A 17,500-nucleotide genomic window follows, 5' to 3' on the forward strand; every position below is an offset into this window, starting at 1 on the left:
ACGCTCAGCGCGCCTTCATGCGTTCCTCATAGGATGATGTGCACATAGTGTGTGTCATCTGGGGGAGGAGGCTTGTATCCACAGTGTTGTACAGTTCTGCATTAGTGCGTATGTTTTAGCATGGGGGGACGCTAGTAGGATTCCAAATCACTGACGGGGTAAAAGACATGCATAATGCAGTTGAGTTCAAGTTTGAACTAATACCTAAAGGTATTGAGTAAAGAGAGAAAACACTATTAGCATTTCTGCCGTGTATTTTATTAATAATTACACCCCCCACAGGTCCCCTGTGTTCTTTTTGTAAAATAAATTCAAAGTATACCTTATGTTGTCCATCTCATCTCTCATTGTCACTAACCCGGGAGATGTGATAGACAAATAGCGGTAACAAGCATTGTGTATTATAAAGCATCCTTACTGTGTACCAGTTTGGGTTATGTGTATTACGGTGTAACACAGTGTATTGTTGTGTTGCGGTGTAATATGGCTTATTGTGGTGTATCGTGGTGTATTGTGGTGCATTATGGTGCATTATGGTGTACTATGTTGTATAATGGTGTACTACGGTTTATCCTGGTGTATTATAACGTATTCCTTCCTGTGTACCAGTGTGGGGGGGCAGGTCGAACCGGCTGCTACATTGTCCTGGACGTGATGCTGGACATGGCCGAGTGTGAAGGCGTGGTGGACATCTACAACTGCGTCAAGACCCTCTGCTCTCGTCGCATCAACATGATCCAAACAGAGGTCACATACACATATAATTATGTGGTTTCAGTCATGTCTAGTAGCCCAAAGCGAATTGTGTGCGAATTTCAGTTCATATTTGTAGCGCGACCCGAAAAAGAAATAGAATCATGTTGATTTGACGGAACAAAGCAAACAGAGCAGGAATGGAGAGCGGCTGTATTTTGTCGCTCGCTTCCCATAGCACTTCATTATATGAGAGGAAGAGATGCATGCAGCCTACATGAACCCCTGTAGCCTAGAAACATATCATTACATACAAAACAGAAAGGAATAAATCTGAATAAATAACTCAAAACAAATACATGGATAGTATGGTGAATGAAATCAGACTTTGTTCTCTATGTGACTAATTGAATACATTAAAATGTGCTCCTTGGCATTTATTTATTCATGTATTTATAGTTCTGACAAACTTTATGAATGTAGCGAGTTGCGATGTGTTGTTATGAGTTGTGTAAAGGAAAAAGTGGTTCTTCAAAAGATAAGATCACCATGGTTCCCTTTGTGAGCTCTCCGGTCACACACTTCCCTTTCGAACTGCACAAACTTTGCGTATCCCTTTATTACCATGTAAATCTAATATTAGCTCAACTGTTTATTACATTTGTAGTTATTAACACGGACAGTATAATGAAATGCACAGTCCAAGAGTGTTTGTTGACTCAGAATTAGTTATTAATTCCTTGGCATGAGCTCTTTGAAACAGTATAGCACATGTTTAATTCAGGACAAGAAGGGGAGATTAAAAATGAAAAAAATATCCAATGTTTACCTTTCCTGATTATTTATTGATATGTAGTCATGCACAGCTCTGTCCTTCCTGCTGTAGACAGAGCCAGATGGAGACATGCACGTTTTCAAACAGACCCGTGCACATACACACACACACACACACACACAGTAGTACACACACACACAAACACTGACGCACTCACACACACACTGACACACACACACACACTGACTCACAGCAAGCACACATTTTCATGATTCAACCTGTATTTTATCTCCGCTCTGCAGGAGCAGTACGTCTTCATCCACGACGCCATCTTGGAGGCCTGTCTGTGCGGGGAGACGGCCATCTTGGTGAACGAGTTCGCCCTGACCTACAAAGAGATGCTGCGGGTGGACTCACAGAGCAACTCCTCACAGCTAAGAGAAGAGTTCCAGGTCAGTTGAACGACAGGGGTGTCCGCTGCATCAACATTTCAGCCCACTGGGTTAAGCTATAATCAAATATAGATGAAGGTTGTTTGGCGTCAATGTCAACAAAAACAGGTATGGAGGAGACATGGGGATAGGGTGAGGGATAGGGGAGACGTGTGTTTTATTTTTGCTTGGATGCAAGGTCATAGATCCCAGGTTGAGGTTTTTTTTCTTGTTTTGTGTGTGTGTGTGTGTGTGTGTGTGTGTGTGTGTGTGTGTGTGTGTGTGTGTGTGTGTGTGTGTGTGTTTGTGTATCAAGGATCGACATATAACCTAGCCGCAGTCCTTATATTCTTCCAACCTCTCACTTTTACTCTCTCGATTGTTTAATAATCTGGTGAGATATATTTATACTATGTATGCAGAGGATTAGTTATGAAAAACGAGGCTGTCACTTTACCACTGTGAGAAGAAACCTCCCATGGACAGGAGAACTAGGAGTCAGCATCATCGTGTTATAAAGGCGTTTAAGACCCGATGGACAGGTTTTGTATGATACCAAAAAAACAAGACTTTCTAGCCACCATTGACTTTGTCTGAGACTCCTCCAACCCCTCTAATCCAGGACTGTATTATCCTCTAAGAGGACGTTCTTCGATAGTCCTGGCTGGCTGATGATGCAGAGCTATCCCTCGCATGGATCTTCCGCCCATTTGTAGTTGTTTTTCTAGTTTGCTTTTCCACTACTGCTGTCAAAAAAAATACAACAAAAACAAGATTATGTAAGAGTCTGCTTGGGACTCTGAGGCTTGGATAACGATAGAGATGAACTGCTACCAACAACACATCGATGGGGAAAGAAGCTCTTCAAAGTTAACATTGTTTCAGAAATAATAACACGTGTGTGCGTCCCTGACATCCTTTGGTTATTAGCCGTTGTTTCACTGCGTTGTCTAGCAGCTGTGTTCCCTCCCTCTGATCAGTTGGCCGCCGCATTGATTCCCTCCTCTCGGATTTCAAAGCAATCCTGGAATCAGCTTGTGTCTCCTCTGCTCTCCTCTTTTTGATACCATATTCGATTGTACACTTATTTTCTCTGCACGAGTTTACGCCGGATTCACTACCTGGGTGCTTTATTGGGGAGAGTCGGGTGACAGACCGGGTGGGGCAGCTCTCTGGTTACAAAGTGTTCATGTTGAGGATCGGACGCGATCGCCTTCGGTATCCCTTTGATCTTGTAAACCCATCCGTCTGACATTGGTGAGGGGCGGGGAGGGGGGGGGGGGGGTACCTTTTTAGAGCATCCTAGGCTCAGAGTGTACGGGCCGAAACAGAGAGCACCAGCCTGCCTCCTTAGAGCCTCCCAGATCTACACTTCATTAGTCATCTTCTGTTCTAATTATCCTTAAAAAAAAATATCTTTAGATTGTCCTTGTACACCAGAGTAAACATGGTGTTTATCAAAGATAATTGGCCGGGAAATGTTGCGTTTGGGTTGCAAAAACATTTCCTTTATTATGACGGCGGGGTAATGAAGCGTCGGTTGTTTGTTCTCAATCACTTTAGCATAATGATGTTCAGAGGTTATTACATCATCATTAGGGCTTGAGGCATTCCTGTATATGTCCACTTGTCTACTTCATACCTTTATGCATCCAATTTTCTACTTCATACATTTATACATCCACTAGGTCACTTCATTCCTCTATTAGTACATTTGTTCACCTTATTAATTAATACATCGCCAAGGTCACTTCATTCCTCTATTTGTCCACTTGTTCACTTCATTCCTTCATACATCCACTTGTTCATTTCATTCCTTCATACATCCACTAGTTCACATTCAATGAGACAAATAATGTTACTTAATTTCCGATTTCCAATGTTTTAGAAAAAGCTCTCTCCGTGTGACAAACCGATTCGCTATATCTCCACTTTGTTGGAAATCGTTATTTCCGGAGGGATGTAATTTCCTGTCAACGTTTAGGTCCGGTAGCGTCTATTTCCCCCGCTCTCCCAACACCTATCTTGCATTCAGAACCCTAACACTAACCCCCAGACGATGAGTAGGCGACGGGATCTCCGATTGCCCGGTGTCGCAAGACTAATGTCCCTCTCTCCCTCCAGACTCTGAACTCTGTCACCCCCCACATCGACGTGGAGGAGTGTAGCATCGCCCTGCTGCCGAGGAACCGTGAGAAGAACCGCAGCATGGACGTGCTGCCGCCCGACCGCGCCCTGGCCTTCCTGGTGACCACGGAGGGTGAGAGCAACAACTACATCAACGCCGCGCTCACAGACAGCTTCTACCGGCCCGCCGCGCTCATCGTGACCCCCCACCCGCTGCCCGGGACCACCGCAGACTTCTGGAGGCTGGTGTTCGACTATGGCTGCACCGCCGTCGTCATGCTCAACCAGCTCAACCAATCAAACTCCGCCTGGGTGAGCGAGCCAAAGCTTCCTATCAGCACCTTTCCCATTGGCTGTTACCATTGGCTTGTTCCTATTGGTTCGTTCCAATTCTGCAGGGAAGATACCTGTGTTTGCGTGTGAAGAGGAGTATTTTGATAGATGTGTGTGCGCAGATGGGTGTGTGTGAATGTCTGTGTGTTGACGGGCATGTGTATGTGTGTATGCTGCATGCATGTTTGCGGAGGTGTGTTTGTGTGGCTTTGGGTGCATGTGTTAGCATGCGGACGTGTGTGTGTGTGTATGGATGTATTTCAGGGGTATTTTTCTGTGTGTGAACTTAACTTGAGTTTCCCCTGCCACCGCCTCCTCCGTCTGGTTTGTGTATCTCTGTGTTTGGGATTAGTTCCCTCGCGCCATATTGTGGAGCTTTGATCTCTGACCACATTGATCTGAAGGCATCGCCTGATAGCTCTGCCTCGCTCCCATGTTTCAAGTTGGAGCTCTGGATAATAGCTTCACCCTCCAGGCTCTCTCAAGGTCCTCTTTGTTGCCTGCGCTCTTTCTCCTTTAAGCCCACACCCGCCTGGGCTGCAGTATCTCTGGTTCTGACGGGATGCTCTGCATCCTCACATGTGGGGATATGAGATCCTGCGGCAGGCAGATTAAATGCATATCAAGCTTGTTGACGAACGTCGGTGCGATGTCGTAGGCATGTGATTAAAGGCCGTTTTCTTTTTCTTAATGCCGCTGGGTGATAAATAAAACCCAAACTATTTAATGGTGACTCTCACCTTTTGACTTGACAGGCTTTTATTTTGTATCTCCCGTATATAATGTTTCATCCTTGTTCCGTTTTTATGGGCCGGTCTTGAACTGTGTCAGGGCGGTTGGCTGACCTGCTTTTAAGCGTAGTCATATGCTGCTAATGAGTATAAACACTCTTTTAATTTATTGCTTCTCTCGAGTTTATGGGTCTTGGCATATCTTGGAGAAATTATGAGTAAATGATGGCTCTGAGTTCATTAATTTCCTACTCATGAGGTTAGACAGCTCATATTTTTTATCCAGAGATGTTAGATGTAATTGACTGCAGTACTGTGTATCCTGAAAGAGTGATTCAAATGGGAATGCCAACTGTACTACACTATACTATAATGTACTATATTGCGCTAGAAAACACTATAATACAATATACTTCACTAGACAAAACTATAACCAATAAGGGAAAAGGTGATGAAATCTTTGAAGCGTTTCCCTTACAGAGAGCGATGATTGCGGGGTCAGAGAGGACATGTGGTTGAACTGCAGGATCACTTCTGATCAGCCGAGCCCTGCTGTCAGGCAGCGTGCATGATAGATGATGAAATAAGGGGATTGGGTCTGTGTGACTTCACACTTGCAAATTTGTTTTTAATATATATGTATGTATAGTTTATGTATATATCTATATATTTATAAGTACATATATATATTGCAGGAGCCCAGGAGACATGTGATTATAGAAAGGATCCGGGTTGAGACTAGTGTGTGCGTGCGTGCATGCGTGTACTCTCTTTATTCAGGGATTGAGTGTATAGTTGGCATCGCAGTAGATACCAGACACAGAGGGAACGATGTGAGTGTAATTCCCTGGTGGGATCCTCAGGATGACGATCTGCAAGATGCTTTCACTGCAGGCCATTGAAAAGACTGCCTGGTGGCACAATTATTTAATCCACAAACATAGGCTTTTTGGATCGTGATACGGAAATAATCTCTCATTCACATTTAATCATTTTGCAGAGGATGCAACAATAAAGAATTGTATAGCATAGTATAGTAAAGCATAGTATAGTATAATATAGTGTAGTACTATATAGTGTTGTATAGTGAATTATAATATGTATAGTACATACAGACGAGGATATTGGTTTACCTGCTGCTTTCCATTTCTGCACAACGCATGGCCTTTATGTCTCCTTTCTATCTTTCACATTTGTTCCGTCTTTCTGTCCTCCTCTGTGTCTCCCTGCCGCCCCCCTCCCCCTGCAGCCCTGTGTTCAGTACTGGCCCGAGCCCGGTCTCCAGCAGTACGGCCCAATGGAAGTGGAGTTCCTGTCCATGTCGGCGGACGACGACGTCGTCACACGTCTGTTCCGGGTCAAGAACGTGACGCGGGTAGGTGGTCTACTGTCTCCTGAACACGCCCGCCGGTGTATGCTCCCGTCCCTCCCGAGAGATGGTCTGTCACACAAGGCGGTACCTGAGTGTGTTTTCATTCCAGTGAGCCGTTCACTTGCTGTGAATGTCAAATGTCTTCCTAGCCCATATTTATCTTTTCTGGCTATAGTCACCGTAGAAAGGGATCTGGGGCCCCATGTATTTCCATAGGGCCACCTGAATTACGGGTTAAAAGGCTGCGCCTCTGCAGGATAGGAAACCGTATGAGGTCCTTTGACTGAGATAATGATGGTCCAGTTATCTGTCTCTTAAACCGACTTTTGATTGCCTAGGAGGCGGTCTGTGTGCTGTCCGGTGAATAGGAGTATACTGTATTTCATGACAATACCATCCATATGTATGCCAGCAATTCTCTCAGGTGCCAGCCCTCCCATCCCTCCCCCGAGTCCACAGCTTTGATTTGTTCCTAAACCGTGTCGCACATCCAAATGAGACGCCTGACATGCGGGGAATTAGGCAGAACTTTTGAGAGGGGCGGAAAGCCAAACGGAGCCTCTGACAGCGTTGTCACCGTGCAGGGGGCAGAGGGGACGTCAGCTTCCTCTAACAGGGCCTCGCCGCGCTGAATATAAATGTGTGTGAGTATGTGTGTGTGTGTGGCTGTAAATGTGTACGCTGGCGTCAACTCACTCCGCTGTGTACCAAAAGAATCTCAACCTCTGTGATCCTCGTCTCCTTCTTTACGGCTATTCAAATATAGAACTTCAAGCGAGTCAATTTTATCCCCCCGAAGCGAATCGCTGACAAACGCAGACAATTACAAATGTGCATTCAGGCGAGCTCAATCACGGCCGTCATTCTGAGTGGCGGGAACGGCGGCGCGTTGCCCGGCCGCACGCTGGCGTGCTGGAAATCATAAACCCCACCTCCCCTCCCCCCCCCACAGGTTAGCCCACCTCCCCCCGGCCTCACCTGACAGGTTATTCCACCTCTCCCTCCTGCTCTCTCCCCCCGGCCCCGCCGGTCTACATCCCTGGTTGGAAAACGTTCCATCTTCCCCCTCCCTCCCGCTCTGCTTAGCACTTCCTCACGCCGGTCGTCGAGCAAAAGACGGGGACTCAAAGTCTCCGGAAAAGTGCAGCGCAGGCATGTGTGAGAGGATGAGGTACTGAGCCGGGGCCATGTCGGCACGCTCTGTAAATCCCCCCCCCCCCCCCCCCCCCCTCCAGCGAGGCCATTCCTCTGAGCGTCGTCGGCGTCTCCGCCAGCCCAATTTGCGTGACTTACAGCGGCTCCGCTGCTCCTTAAGTGCCGGCTGGAGGGCCGCGAGGAGCCAGGAGCTATGAGCGCGCCGAGGCCCCCACGCCCGGCTCAGCTCCCGATCCGACCGGCCGCCCATAAATCTCCCGGTCAGACTGCTGACTGAGCACCGCCGGGAGTCGCCCGCCCTGGCTCGGTGGGGGCAGGGAGGGAGGGGGGGGAGGGGGTGTCACAGAAACACACACTCCACTGTTGCTCTGGCAACAGTGCCAGGATCCAGGCACACGTCAGGTGCATGCCAACGACCACAAATGATCGCAAATATGCATACACGTGCATGTAGCTACGCATACGCACACTAACACGTGCACACGCATGCGTGGTCGAAAATTCCTACACGTGCGTGTAGATATGCACATACACACAAACACATACAAACACCCACATGATCACAAATCCACACACAAGACACCATGATATACATCGATGCACAGCGCAGCCATATACAAGTCGACATGCAGACATGCACATGCATGCACATACGCATATGCACGTGTACAAACCTCTATAGATGCACACGGATACTCGTATTACATATGTGTGTGTGTCTTGTCAGACCTTCAGACTTCATGTGTGTCCTTTCCTGGAAAGCTCCAAGATGACCACCTCTATAGATACACAGACCTTCAGACTCCATGCGTGTGTGTGTGTCGTGTAAATTGGAGGGTCAACGCTATAGAAACACACAGTCCTTCAGACTCCATGTGTGAGCTTGTGTGAACTGGATGACGACCTGCTGAAGAATCACAGTCCTTCAGACTGTGTGTGTGTGTGTGTGTGTGTGTGTGTGTGTGTGTGTGTGTGTGTGTGTGTGTGTGTCCTGTGCAGCTCCAAGATGACCACGGCCAAAGAAACACAGTCCTTCAGACTCCATCTGTGTGTGTGTGTGTGTGTGTGTGTGTGTGTGTGACCTGGATGGCCATGGCTAAAGAAACACAGTCCTTCAGACTCCATCTGTGTGTGTGTGTGTGTGTGTGTGTGTGTGTGTGTGTGTGTGTGTGTGTGTGTGTGTGTGTGTGTGTGTGTGTGTGTGTGTGGGACCTGGATGGCCATGGCTAAAGAAACCCCGTCCTTCAGTCTCTGTGTGTGTGTGTCCTGTGCAGCTCCAGGAGGGTCAGCTAGTGGTGTGTCAGTTCCAGTTCCTCCGCTGGTCACCGTACCGTGACGTGCCCGACTCCAAGAAGGCCTTCCTCAACCTGCTGGCTCAAGTCCACAAGTGGCAGCGCGAGTGTGGGGAGGGACGCACCATCGTCCACTGCCTGTGAGTACCGCCTCTGTTACAACCCTCAGACCCTCAGCGTGTGTGTTGTTACATACCATCAGTGTGTCTGTGTGGTTACATACAATCAGTGTTCGTGGGGGTGGGGGGGGGGGGGGGGGTTAGAGCATCAGTGTGGTTTAGCATCAGACCACCAATGTGTGTGTTTCTGGTTCAAGACCATCAGTGTGTGTGTGTGTGGTTCCAGAACAGTTTGTGTTTGACTCCTAATAACGGAGTTAATACGATCAAGCACTCGTTTCGCCTTTTGGAGTTTTATTGGATTAAAACCGAAGAGAATTCTGAAGCAACACATGAACGCCAACTGAACTCTCTTAACCCTTGACTGACAACCTGGTGTGTGTACACGGTTGGAAGGGCTTTGATGAGTGATGAGCTACAAGCTGGTGTGTGTGTGTGTGTGTGTGTGTGTGTGTGTGTGTGTGTGTGTGTGTGTGTGTGTGTGTGTGTGTGTGTGTGTGTGTGTGTGTGTGTGTGTGTGTGTGTGTGTGTGTGTCAGTAGAATGCTGTCATTCTGAGCGTGTCTCTTCCTAAACGGCTCTGTGGTGTTCTAAAGATTGCTGCGAAACACTAAGCCGGCGTTTGAGTCGGATGCGTTGCTACAACTCCTCCCGTTGTCATAACAACTTCCCCCCTACCCCGCTTACCTCAGAAAGCGACCGCTACTGCTGATGAATATGAATCCCCCCCCCCCATACCGCAAAAAGCACATCACTCAGTGCTGTTACACGGCGTTACCAATGACAACAAGGAAGGCAGGAGATTATGGAGATGAAATCAATTATGGCTTAATACAGAATGCGTCGAGTCTCTCGATGGTAAATCCTAGAGTGCCTAGGCAATTGAGGACGATTGATTACTTTAGAGCACTCTGTATTGGCCAATGATGTCCCAGCACCCGCCTTCCTCCTGGCTCTGCAGCCAATGCCAGGCTCAGGGGACAGGAAGTGGTCTGTCCATTGGTGTGCGGTGATACAGTGTTTCATTTAGGGAAACTAATGTGGTAGTTTAGCAACGCTAAAGCCACTCCCAAGACTACATAAGTTTGCTGCTTCTCTCCCCACAACTCTTCCCATAGACTTTGTGTTATTAGGTAGATGCTGGGTCAATCAGATATCGTCTTTTGATGAGATGGTAGGACTGCTTATCTGACCGGTTATCCGGTTTCACATGTTCAGCAGTTCTGATGCTTGTCTACGAGAAACATATTTTTGTTTTGAATGTTTTCAATGCACACACCATACCGCAACATCTTGATAAGAGATTTTGGATAGAGGGAGATTTAATGGAGTCAAAGACATAAAATAGATGAAAAAATTGATGGCTGGGAATGCAGGCTGAATATTTCACACGCACAGTTCAATTAAGGTTGCTTAATATTTCAAAAGCTCTTCATGTGAGATAATGTCACTCTGGTTGATGAGCGAAGAATATAGGAATATTTATGTTATAAGTAAAAGTATATATAATGCTGGACATGATAAAAGATGGGAATTCCAAACACACTGCTAAACCTTGACTGGATGTTAGGGACAACATGGACACTTCGTTGTCAACAAAGAACATACTCTGTTTGATGGATAATTAGTATAAATAAGGGTACAACTGACCCTACCATCATCGTTAACGATATGTCTTCTAAGTTGGAAAACATGTCTTTTATGGGAAATCCTGTTATGAGAACCCTATGAGACTAAACACATGTTATTAGAAGTACCCTATGAGGCTAAACACATGTTATCAGAATAACCCTATGAGGCTAAACACATGTTATCAGAATAACCCTATGAGGCTAAACACATGTTATTAGAAGTACCCTATGAGGCTAAACACATGTTATCAGAATAACCCTATGAGGCTAAACACATGTTATCAGAATAACCCTATGAGGCTAAACACATGTTATCAGAATAACCCTATGAGGCTAAACACATGTTATCAGAATAACCCTATGAGGCTAAACACGTTATCAGAATAACCCTATGAGGCTAAACACGTTATCAGAATAACCCTATGAGGCTAAACACATGTTATCAGAATAACCCTATGAGGCTAAACACATGTTATCAGAATAACCCTATGAGGCTAAACACATGTTATCAGAATAACCCTATGAGGCTAAACACATGTTATCAGAATAACCCAATGAGACTAAACACATGTTATCAGAATAACCCTATGAGGCTAAACACATGTTATCAGAATAACCCAATGAGACTAAACAAATGTTATCAGAATAACCCTATGAGGCTAAACACATGTTATCAGAATAACCCTATGAGGCTAAACACATGTTATAAGAATAACCCATGAGACTAAACACATGTTATCAGAATAACCCTATGAGACTAAACACATGTTATCAGAATAACCCTATGATGAAGTACAGCTGACCTCTGGTACTGCGTCCGTGTTTTGTTCAGGAACGGCGGCGGTCGCAGCGGGAGCTTCTGCGCCAGCACCATCCTGCTGGAGATGATCCAGTACCAGAACATGGTGGACGTCTTCTACGCCGTCAAGACCTTACGCAACTGCAAGCCCAACATGGTGGAGTCTCTGGTACAGGAACCCCTCTGATTGGTCCTTGATGCTGATGCTATGATGCTGTTCTTTGGATCTGAGCCAGGAAAAGGCAGCGATTTCTGTATTTTCTGAACTGAAAAACCTCACCTGACCCATGTGTGTGTTTGTGTTTGCTATGTGTGTTTGCTTGATGGTCTTTGTGCCTGTTTACGTTCTGTATCCATGCCCCCTGTCCAGCAGAAGCGTGTTAAGAGTCTATCCATACGTAAGGTTATAAATTAGCTGTTCTCGCTGTCCTCCCTCCCATCCATCTTGGATCACCTCCTGCCCTGGCCATGGTTGCTATTACTAGTAGTAATTAGTGATGAATGGGTGAAATTGATTAACGCAAATCTGCTTTAGTGAGACAATCTTTTTTTTTCGCCCTCTCTCAGTTCAGGCGGGGACCGTGCCTCGGGCGGTGGCTGGGGAGGACATGAATGTTTCTATTACCAATCAATCTGTGTTATTACATTGTGCCCCGCAGGAGCAGTATCGATTCTGCTACGACCTTATCCTGGAGTACCTGGACTGCTTCGAGGGGAGATAGCAACATGCTAACGGTAGCCATCGTTCTCCGTCATCTGGCCACTCCGTCGGGGCCCCCGGGGACCGGCGACAGTATGGATGTTTTGGTTTGACCTTTTGGACAGGGAGCGATGTGAGGGACGACGCAGAGTGATAGGAGGAACTGGGGGTCAAGATTCTAACTTTTAACCTTTAATGTACAGCCGTCATTTCTTCTTCTTCTCGTCGTTGTTGTTGTTCTCTTTTTGATATTTTTTGTGCTTTTTCTTTTTTTTTTCTCGGGTCTAACTTTTGCCTCGGGACTCTAAAGCTCTTTTGTGCTATTTGTTACCGTAGCAACAATAGGAGTATTATGGGCTAATGCTGGACCCCCGCTACACTGGAGAGCAGTCGTCCTGACTGTTGTTCATGGTTTTGCTACAACAGACTAAATATCCAGCGTCTGGGACTAAACATGGACATGTTGTTGTTGTTGTTGTTCTCTTCAAGTGTTGTTCAGGCATGACTTCTGTCACCATACCATTAACTGCCTTATGCTACCCCCCCCCCCCCCCATAACAGGAAAGATAAATGTTCCCCTTTCAATTGTTCGACTCCTCGAACACATCAGAAATAGCTTCATTCAAAACGCGCTAAAAGGCAAGCAGAAGGTTTTTTACACAGCGGGCCCTCGGGCCCCGACAGTACGGAGAGAAGACGTGTGCGTTCACCCGCCTCCCGGGACAGAGAGGCGGTGCCGGTGCTGCGTTGTTGCCAATGTGTTGGTGCTGCTGATGCAGTCCGAGCCACCAGGGGACACACGGTACCGGGGCACGACTCGGCCATGGGGGGGACGGGAGATTATTGTGATGGTGCCAATCCTACAAGAACTTAGAACTTCAACTAGAACTAAAGCCTCTACTTACGTTATCCTCTTGCTTGTTGTTGACAACATACACTCGGTGTTTGTACTGCATCCGCTCACAGTCTGTCTCCACGGTGGGAGTTCCCTCTGACTTTCAGGTCAAGGATGGGGAGGTTGTTGGGGTGTGTGGGTGTGTGGGTGTAAGACAACTGCAGCCACACATTGTTTGAGGCAGCGTGTAAAAAATGAAGATTCATAATGCTGTGGTGACGTGTCTGGGCCAGTACTGTGTTTCATGTTGAAGATGCAGTTTCATTTTTAAAGGTGCTTATGATTTGACAGTGAATTTGTTCCCCCCCCTTTTCGAAGGCGTTGCCTCTTATCTTGTTTTGGTTGCATTTGCTCGATGTTCAAGAGAGTTTTAGTGTGTCGGTCGCTGTTGACCTTTTCGGTAGGGGATGAAGCTCTGCAATGTCACATACATTTTTTCTGTCCAAAGTGACATCAAATGAGGAAAACAGAAATAGGCTACAAGTAAAAAAGGAAACAAATTGAAAGTGCATTTGCCAAGAGCCTCAGCCATTTAATAGTTTCTCGATGTTTTCCACCCATATGAGTTTTCTGTGTTACCTTTGATTTGAAAAAAAAGATGGACCTAGATCTGTTATTGTTAGAACAAGAAGAGGGAAGAGTTTGGTGTTTGTGACTGTGGTGGCAAAGTGAACTTTGAGAGACATTATAGGAAAAACAAGTCAACGATAGAAGTGGAGCTTTAAAAGGTCTATGACATAAGGATGAAAAGCATTTATTCTTTTATAAAATAAAGTTGAATTGAATTTCACTGTAGGAGGGGTTCCCCGGTTATCTACTGACACGCAGCAGTTGTAAAGGGGCGTCTCATGGTGGTTAACTTCACTTCAAACACTATCAACAACCCCCGCCTTGCCACCCAGAAACAAACGGAGGGGAAAACCTTAAATCATACCATAGGAACGGCAGCTAGCGGCGGGTTCCAGCTCCCAAATCTGCTTCTAGCGGGAGCACAGAGAACATGAATTAGGCAGTGTGATGTTTTCATCAGGGTCTCACATTTCAAAGGCTGGAGCGGTATGTTTTCAGACCAAGGGTACGTGATGAGGTAAGCTAGAGCAGTTGGGCCCAGTATCTCCTTAGTGAGCTACTGGACACAAACAGGAAGTGCCTGAACACTTGTTTCTCGAGGGTGGAGGAATGTGTATATATATAGATATATATAGATGTATATTACTGTTATGTGAATACTATGTGAATAATATACTATATGTTTGCCCAGAGTAAAGACGTACAGTAAGTAAACACAAGTAACCACAAAGCTGAATGTGTTGTAAATGACAATTTTGTGTGTTTATGCAAGAAGCCCCCCCCGGTAAGAATGTTGCTTGATAATCCATTTCAGTCACTAATTCTGGGATAAAACTATTCATAATGCATCCATGTTGCAATCCTTCAGCCAATTTGTAAAATATTACAAACTGAACTCCCCCAAATATTGCCATCGTAAAACCAGAAGGATATCAAACAGCGCAGAATCTGCTACTGTTTATGCATCCAGATTCTGCATAATTTTGTAATTATTATTACAGTATACACATTAAAAACGTGGATACATTCATCACCAGCGGCGATGGATCCATTGATATAAAGAGTTAACGTTTATGATGCTCATAAATAATTCTAGCCTCCATAGACTGTCTAAAGCATGAAGAAATGAAAAGCAGTGTCTGCCTAATCTTCTCGTTAGTTCTCATTCCCATCGACTCCCCCCAACATTTCATATTGTTTCATTGTAGGGTACTGTAATCCTCGTAACTTCTTCTTACCCATGTGTATTTTACCATTGCCAAAAACAGTCAGTGCAATGTACTTTTACCATTCCAAAGCTTTCTCCCAGACGGCTCTGTGGCAGCGCCAGCTGTGAGATCTCCATCTTTTTTTTTCATTTGTGTGCTTCTGTATGATATTGAAGCAGTGGAATCCAGCTGCTGTGTTTTTGAACTTTGTATTTGTGAGGCAAGGTGTGTATTTAAACCGAGAGAGGGGGAGACAAGGGATGTGTTGTGGCTAAGGATGAGGGATTGTTCTGAAGTATTATAAACAATAAAAAAAAGCTGTGTGAAGGGAACAGAGGATTGTTTGACTCTTGCTGCCGTCAATCGTTGGGGCGTTCTGAAAAAAAAAAAATCTCCTATTTTAATCCTGCTGTTTTGCTTGCGTTGTGTTTTTCTATACCCGTATCATGTTTTCTTCTAAAATACAAACACAGCACGAGTTGGAAGACATGGATTCACCCGGACAGTCGGTTGTGGTGCGGTAAAGGGTGGACATTTCCTGTCTGTAACATCCTGACCTTCCTGTGGTTGCTCACCGGGATGTGGCTGTTAGCCGATCATAAAGCCTGGCCTGCACAACCTGATCCATCTCCTTCCAACCTCCCACCCTATTTCCCTGCTGATCACTATCCTCCTGTTATACATCCCCTAAAGCCCCCGCCCCCCAATATAGATCTTCACAAACTCTCCGTCTCCCCCTCATTTATCTCTCTCTCTCTTCATCTCCCCCTACATTTATCTATTCCCCTCTCTCTCTTCGTCTTACCCTACAATTATCTCTCCCTCTCCATCTCCCCTCCATTTATCTCTCCCTCTCTCTCTCTCCATCTCCCCCTCCATTTATCTCTCGCTCGCTCTACATATTCCCCTCCATTTATCTCTCCCTCTCTCTCCATCTTCCCCTCCATTTATCTCTCCCTCTCTGTTCCATTTCTCTCTCCCCTACATTTACCTTTCCCTATCTCTCTCCCTCTACATTTATATGTCCCTCTTACTCTCACCCTCTACATTTATCTTTCCCAGTCTCTCTCTCCCTCTACACTTATCTTTCGCTCTCTCTCTCTCTCTCTGTCGACATCTCATTCTCTCTCTCTCTCTCTCTCTCTCTGTCCTCTATCAATCTCCCTCTATCCCTCTCTTTCTCTCGATTTGTTCAAACCCCCAGACAACTTTCTGTCCGTTCTCACTCAGTCCGGAGTGACTCCTGGCCACCTCTCCAGACTCTTTTTGAATCTCTGCCCTGTTGAATAATTCAACAGTTCTGCAGACTGATCTCGTGTTTAATCCCTGAGACAGGCCAAATTAATTAGAGAGCAAGGTGTGATGCCGGTTTCAGGATAACCCATCTGGACCTTGGAGATAGGTCTTCTACAGGAACTACCGCAGATAACCAGTGGCCCCAAACAAACAGTCACAAGGTAAAGGATATAAGTAAGTAGGTACGACTCTTGGGAGGGTAACACCCTCCATGAGAGGTTTTCCTCTGTCTGTGAGATAGCATATGAAGGAGCAAAAATACATGAAATATATCCATAGATTAAGATAAGAGAGATAGATATGAGATAAGATAAAATCTCATTTACATTTCCACATCTTTTCTTGTCTTTAGAGAGCAATTCAAATACAAAATGGTTTCAGCCAGGGTCCTATCTTCCTTGCCACCACTCTGCTAATAACTAGCTTACATTTAAAAGTAATTGGAATTTTATCTTTTAATGTAATTCCTGTAATAGCCTTCCGGTACAGGGTACCTTAAATTACTAGGATCAGTATTGTGTTATACTTATGTGATCTTTCTTTTTGGTCTTTTGATCCTATATCGCCAACTCCCCTTTAACTTCTCTTAAAAGATCTTTAACACCCTCTTCCTAATGAACCCTAAGAAGTAACATCATCACATATTTATTGGTCGGTTTCAATGATAATTGTCTGTTTACAATGCATTTATCGTAACTTCCTGTGTTCTTTTCCAGACACATCCATTAAGGAGCTCAGTTTGTATTTTACGCCCTACACTTATCTCTGGCCCTAAGCATGCTTCACCTCATGTGAGGATCAATAAATAGCAATTAGTTCCAAATCCCTGCTGTCTGAACTTGGGTTCAGTCCATGGGAGAAGCAGAAAATATGTCTAGAGATGACCATAAAGCAGTTCCTGCCTCTAATCTCATCCCCAAGCAGCTGAACTAAAGCAACAGTTGCTGGCGCTTGTATGATGTGAATAACGGCTGTTGTGACTGGAAGTGTGGCCGCAGTTAGTTCCGAAATGATGTGTTGATTGGCTTGCACAGCAAATACTTGGCTGATATTTGCAGACAACTGTGCTTTTTTTAAGGTAGCAAGTAACCGTGGTGATAAGTAAAGACGCCGCCGTTTACATTGCTCACCAGACATAGAGAAGCCTCAAACTGATATCAGGTCAACAGTCTCCGTCCCAGGTGTCCTCTTTTTGATGTGAGAGAGACCAGCAGTCTGTCCCCAGGTGTCCTCTTTTTGATGTGAGAGAGTCCAGCAGTCTGTCCCAAAGGGGGCCTCTTGTTGATCTGAGAGACCAGCAGTCTGTACCCCAGGGGTCCCCTTGTTGATCTGAGAGACCAGCAGTCTGTCCCAAAGGGGGCCTCTTGTTGATGT

General features: G+C 45.6%; 1 protein-coding gene across 1 annotated transcript in view; it reads left to right on the forward strand.

Annotated features, from left to right (window-relative positions):
* The window catches only part of ptprub (protein tyrosine phosphatase receptor type Ub), a 134,173-nt gene extending 119,016 nt beyond the window's left edge, over positions 1-15,157 (forward strand). The window contains exons 22-28 of the mRNA XM_079753610.1: positions 610-747; positions 1,771-1,920; positions 4,024-4,338; positions 6,340-6,465; positions 8,892-9,049; positions 11,491-11,626; positions 12,117-15,157. Coding sequence (XP_079609736.1) covers positions 610-747; positions 1,771-1,920; positions 4,024-4,338; positions 6,340-6,465; positions 8,892-9,049; positions 11,491-11,626; positions 12,117-12,179 — 1,086 coding nt within the window. The 3' untranslated portion in view covers positions 12,180-15,157. The remainder of the gene's footprint in view (positions 1-609; positions 748-1,770; positions 1,921-4,023; positions 4,339-6,339; positions 6,466-8,891; positions 9,050-11,490; positions 11,627-12,116) is intronic.
* Positions 15,158-17,500: the final 2,343 nt, after the last annotated feature.

The sequence above is a fragment of the Pollachius pollachius genome (genome assembly GCF_949987615.1).
Source record: "Pollachius pollachius genome assembly, chromosome: 1".
Classification (NCBI taxonomy): domain Eukaryota; kingdom Metazoa; phylum Chordata; class Actinopteri; order Gadiformes; family Gadidae; genus Pollachius; species Pollachius pollachius.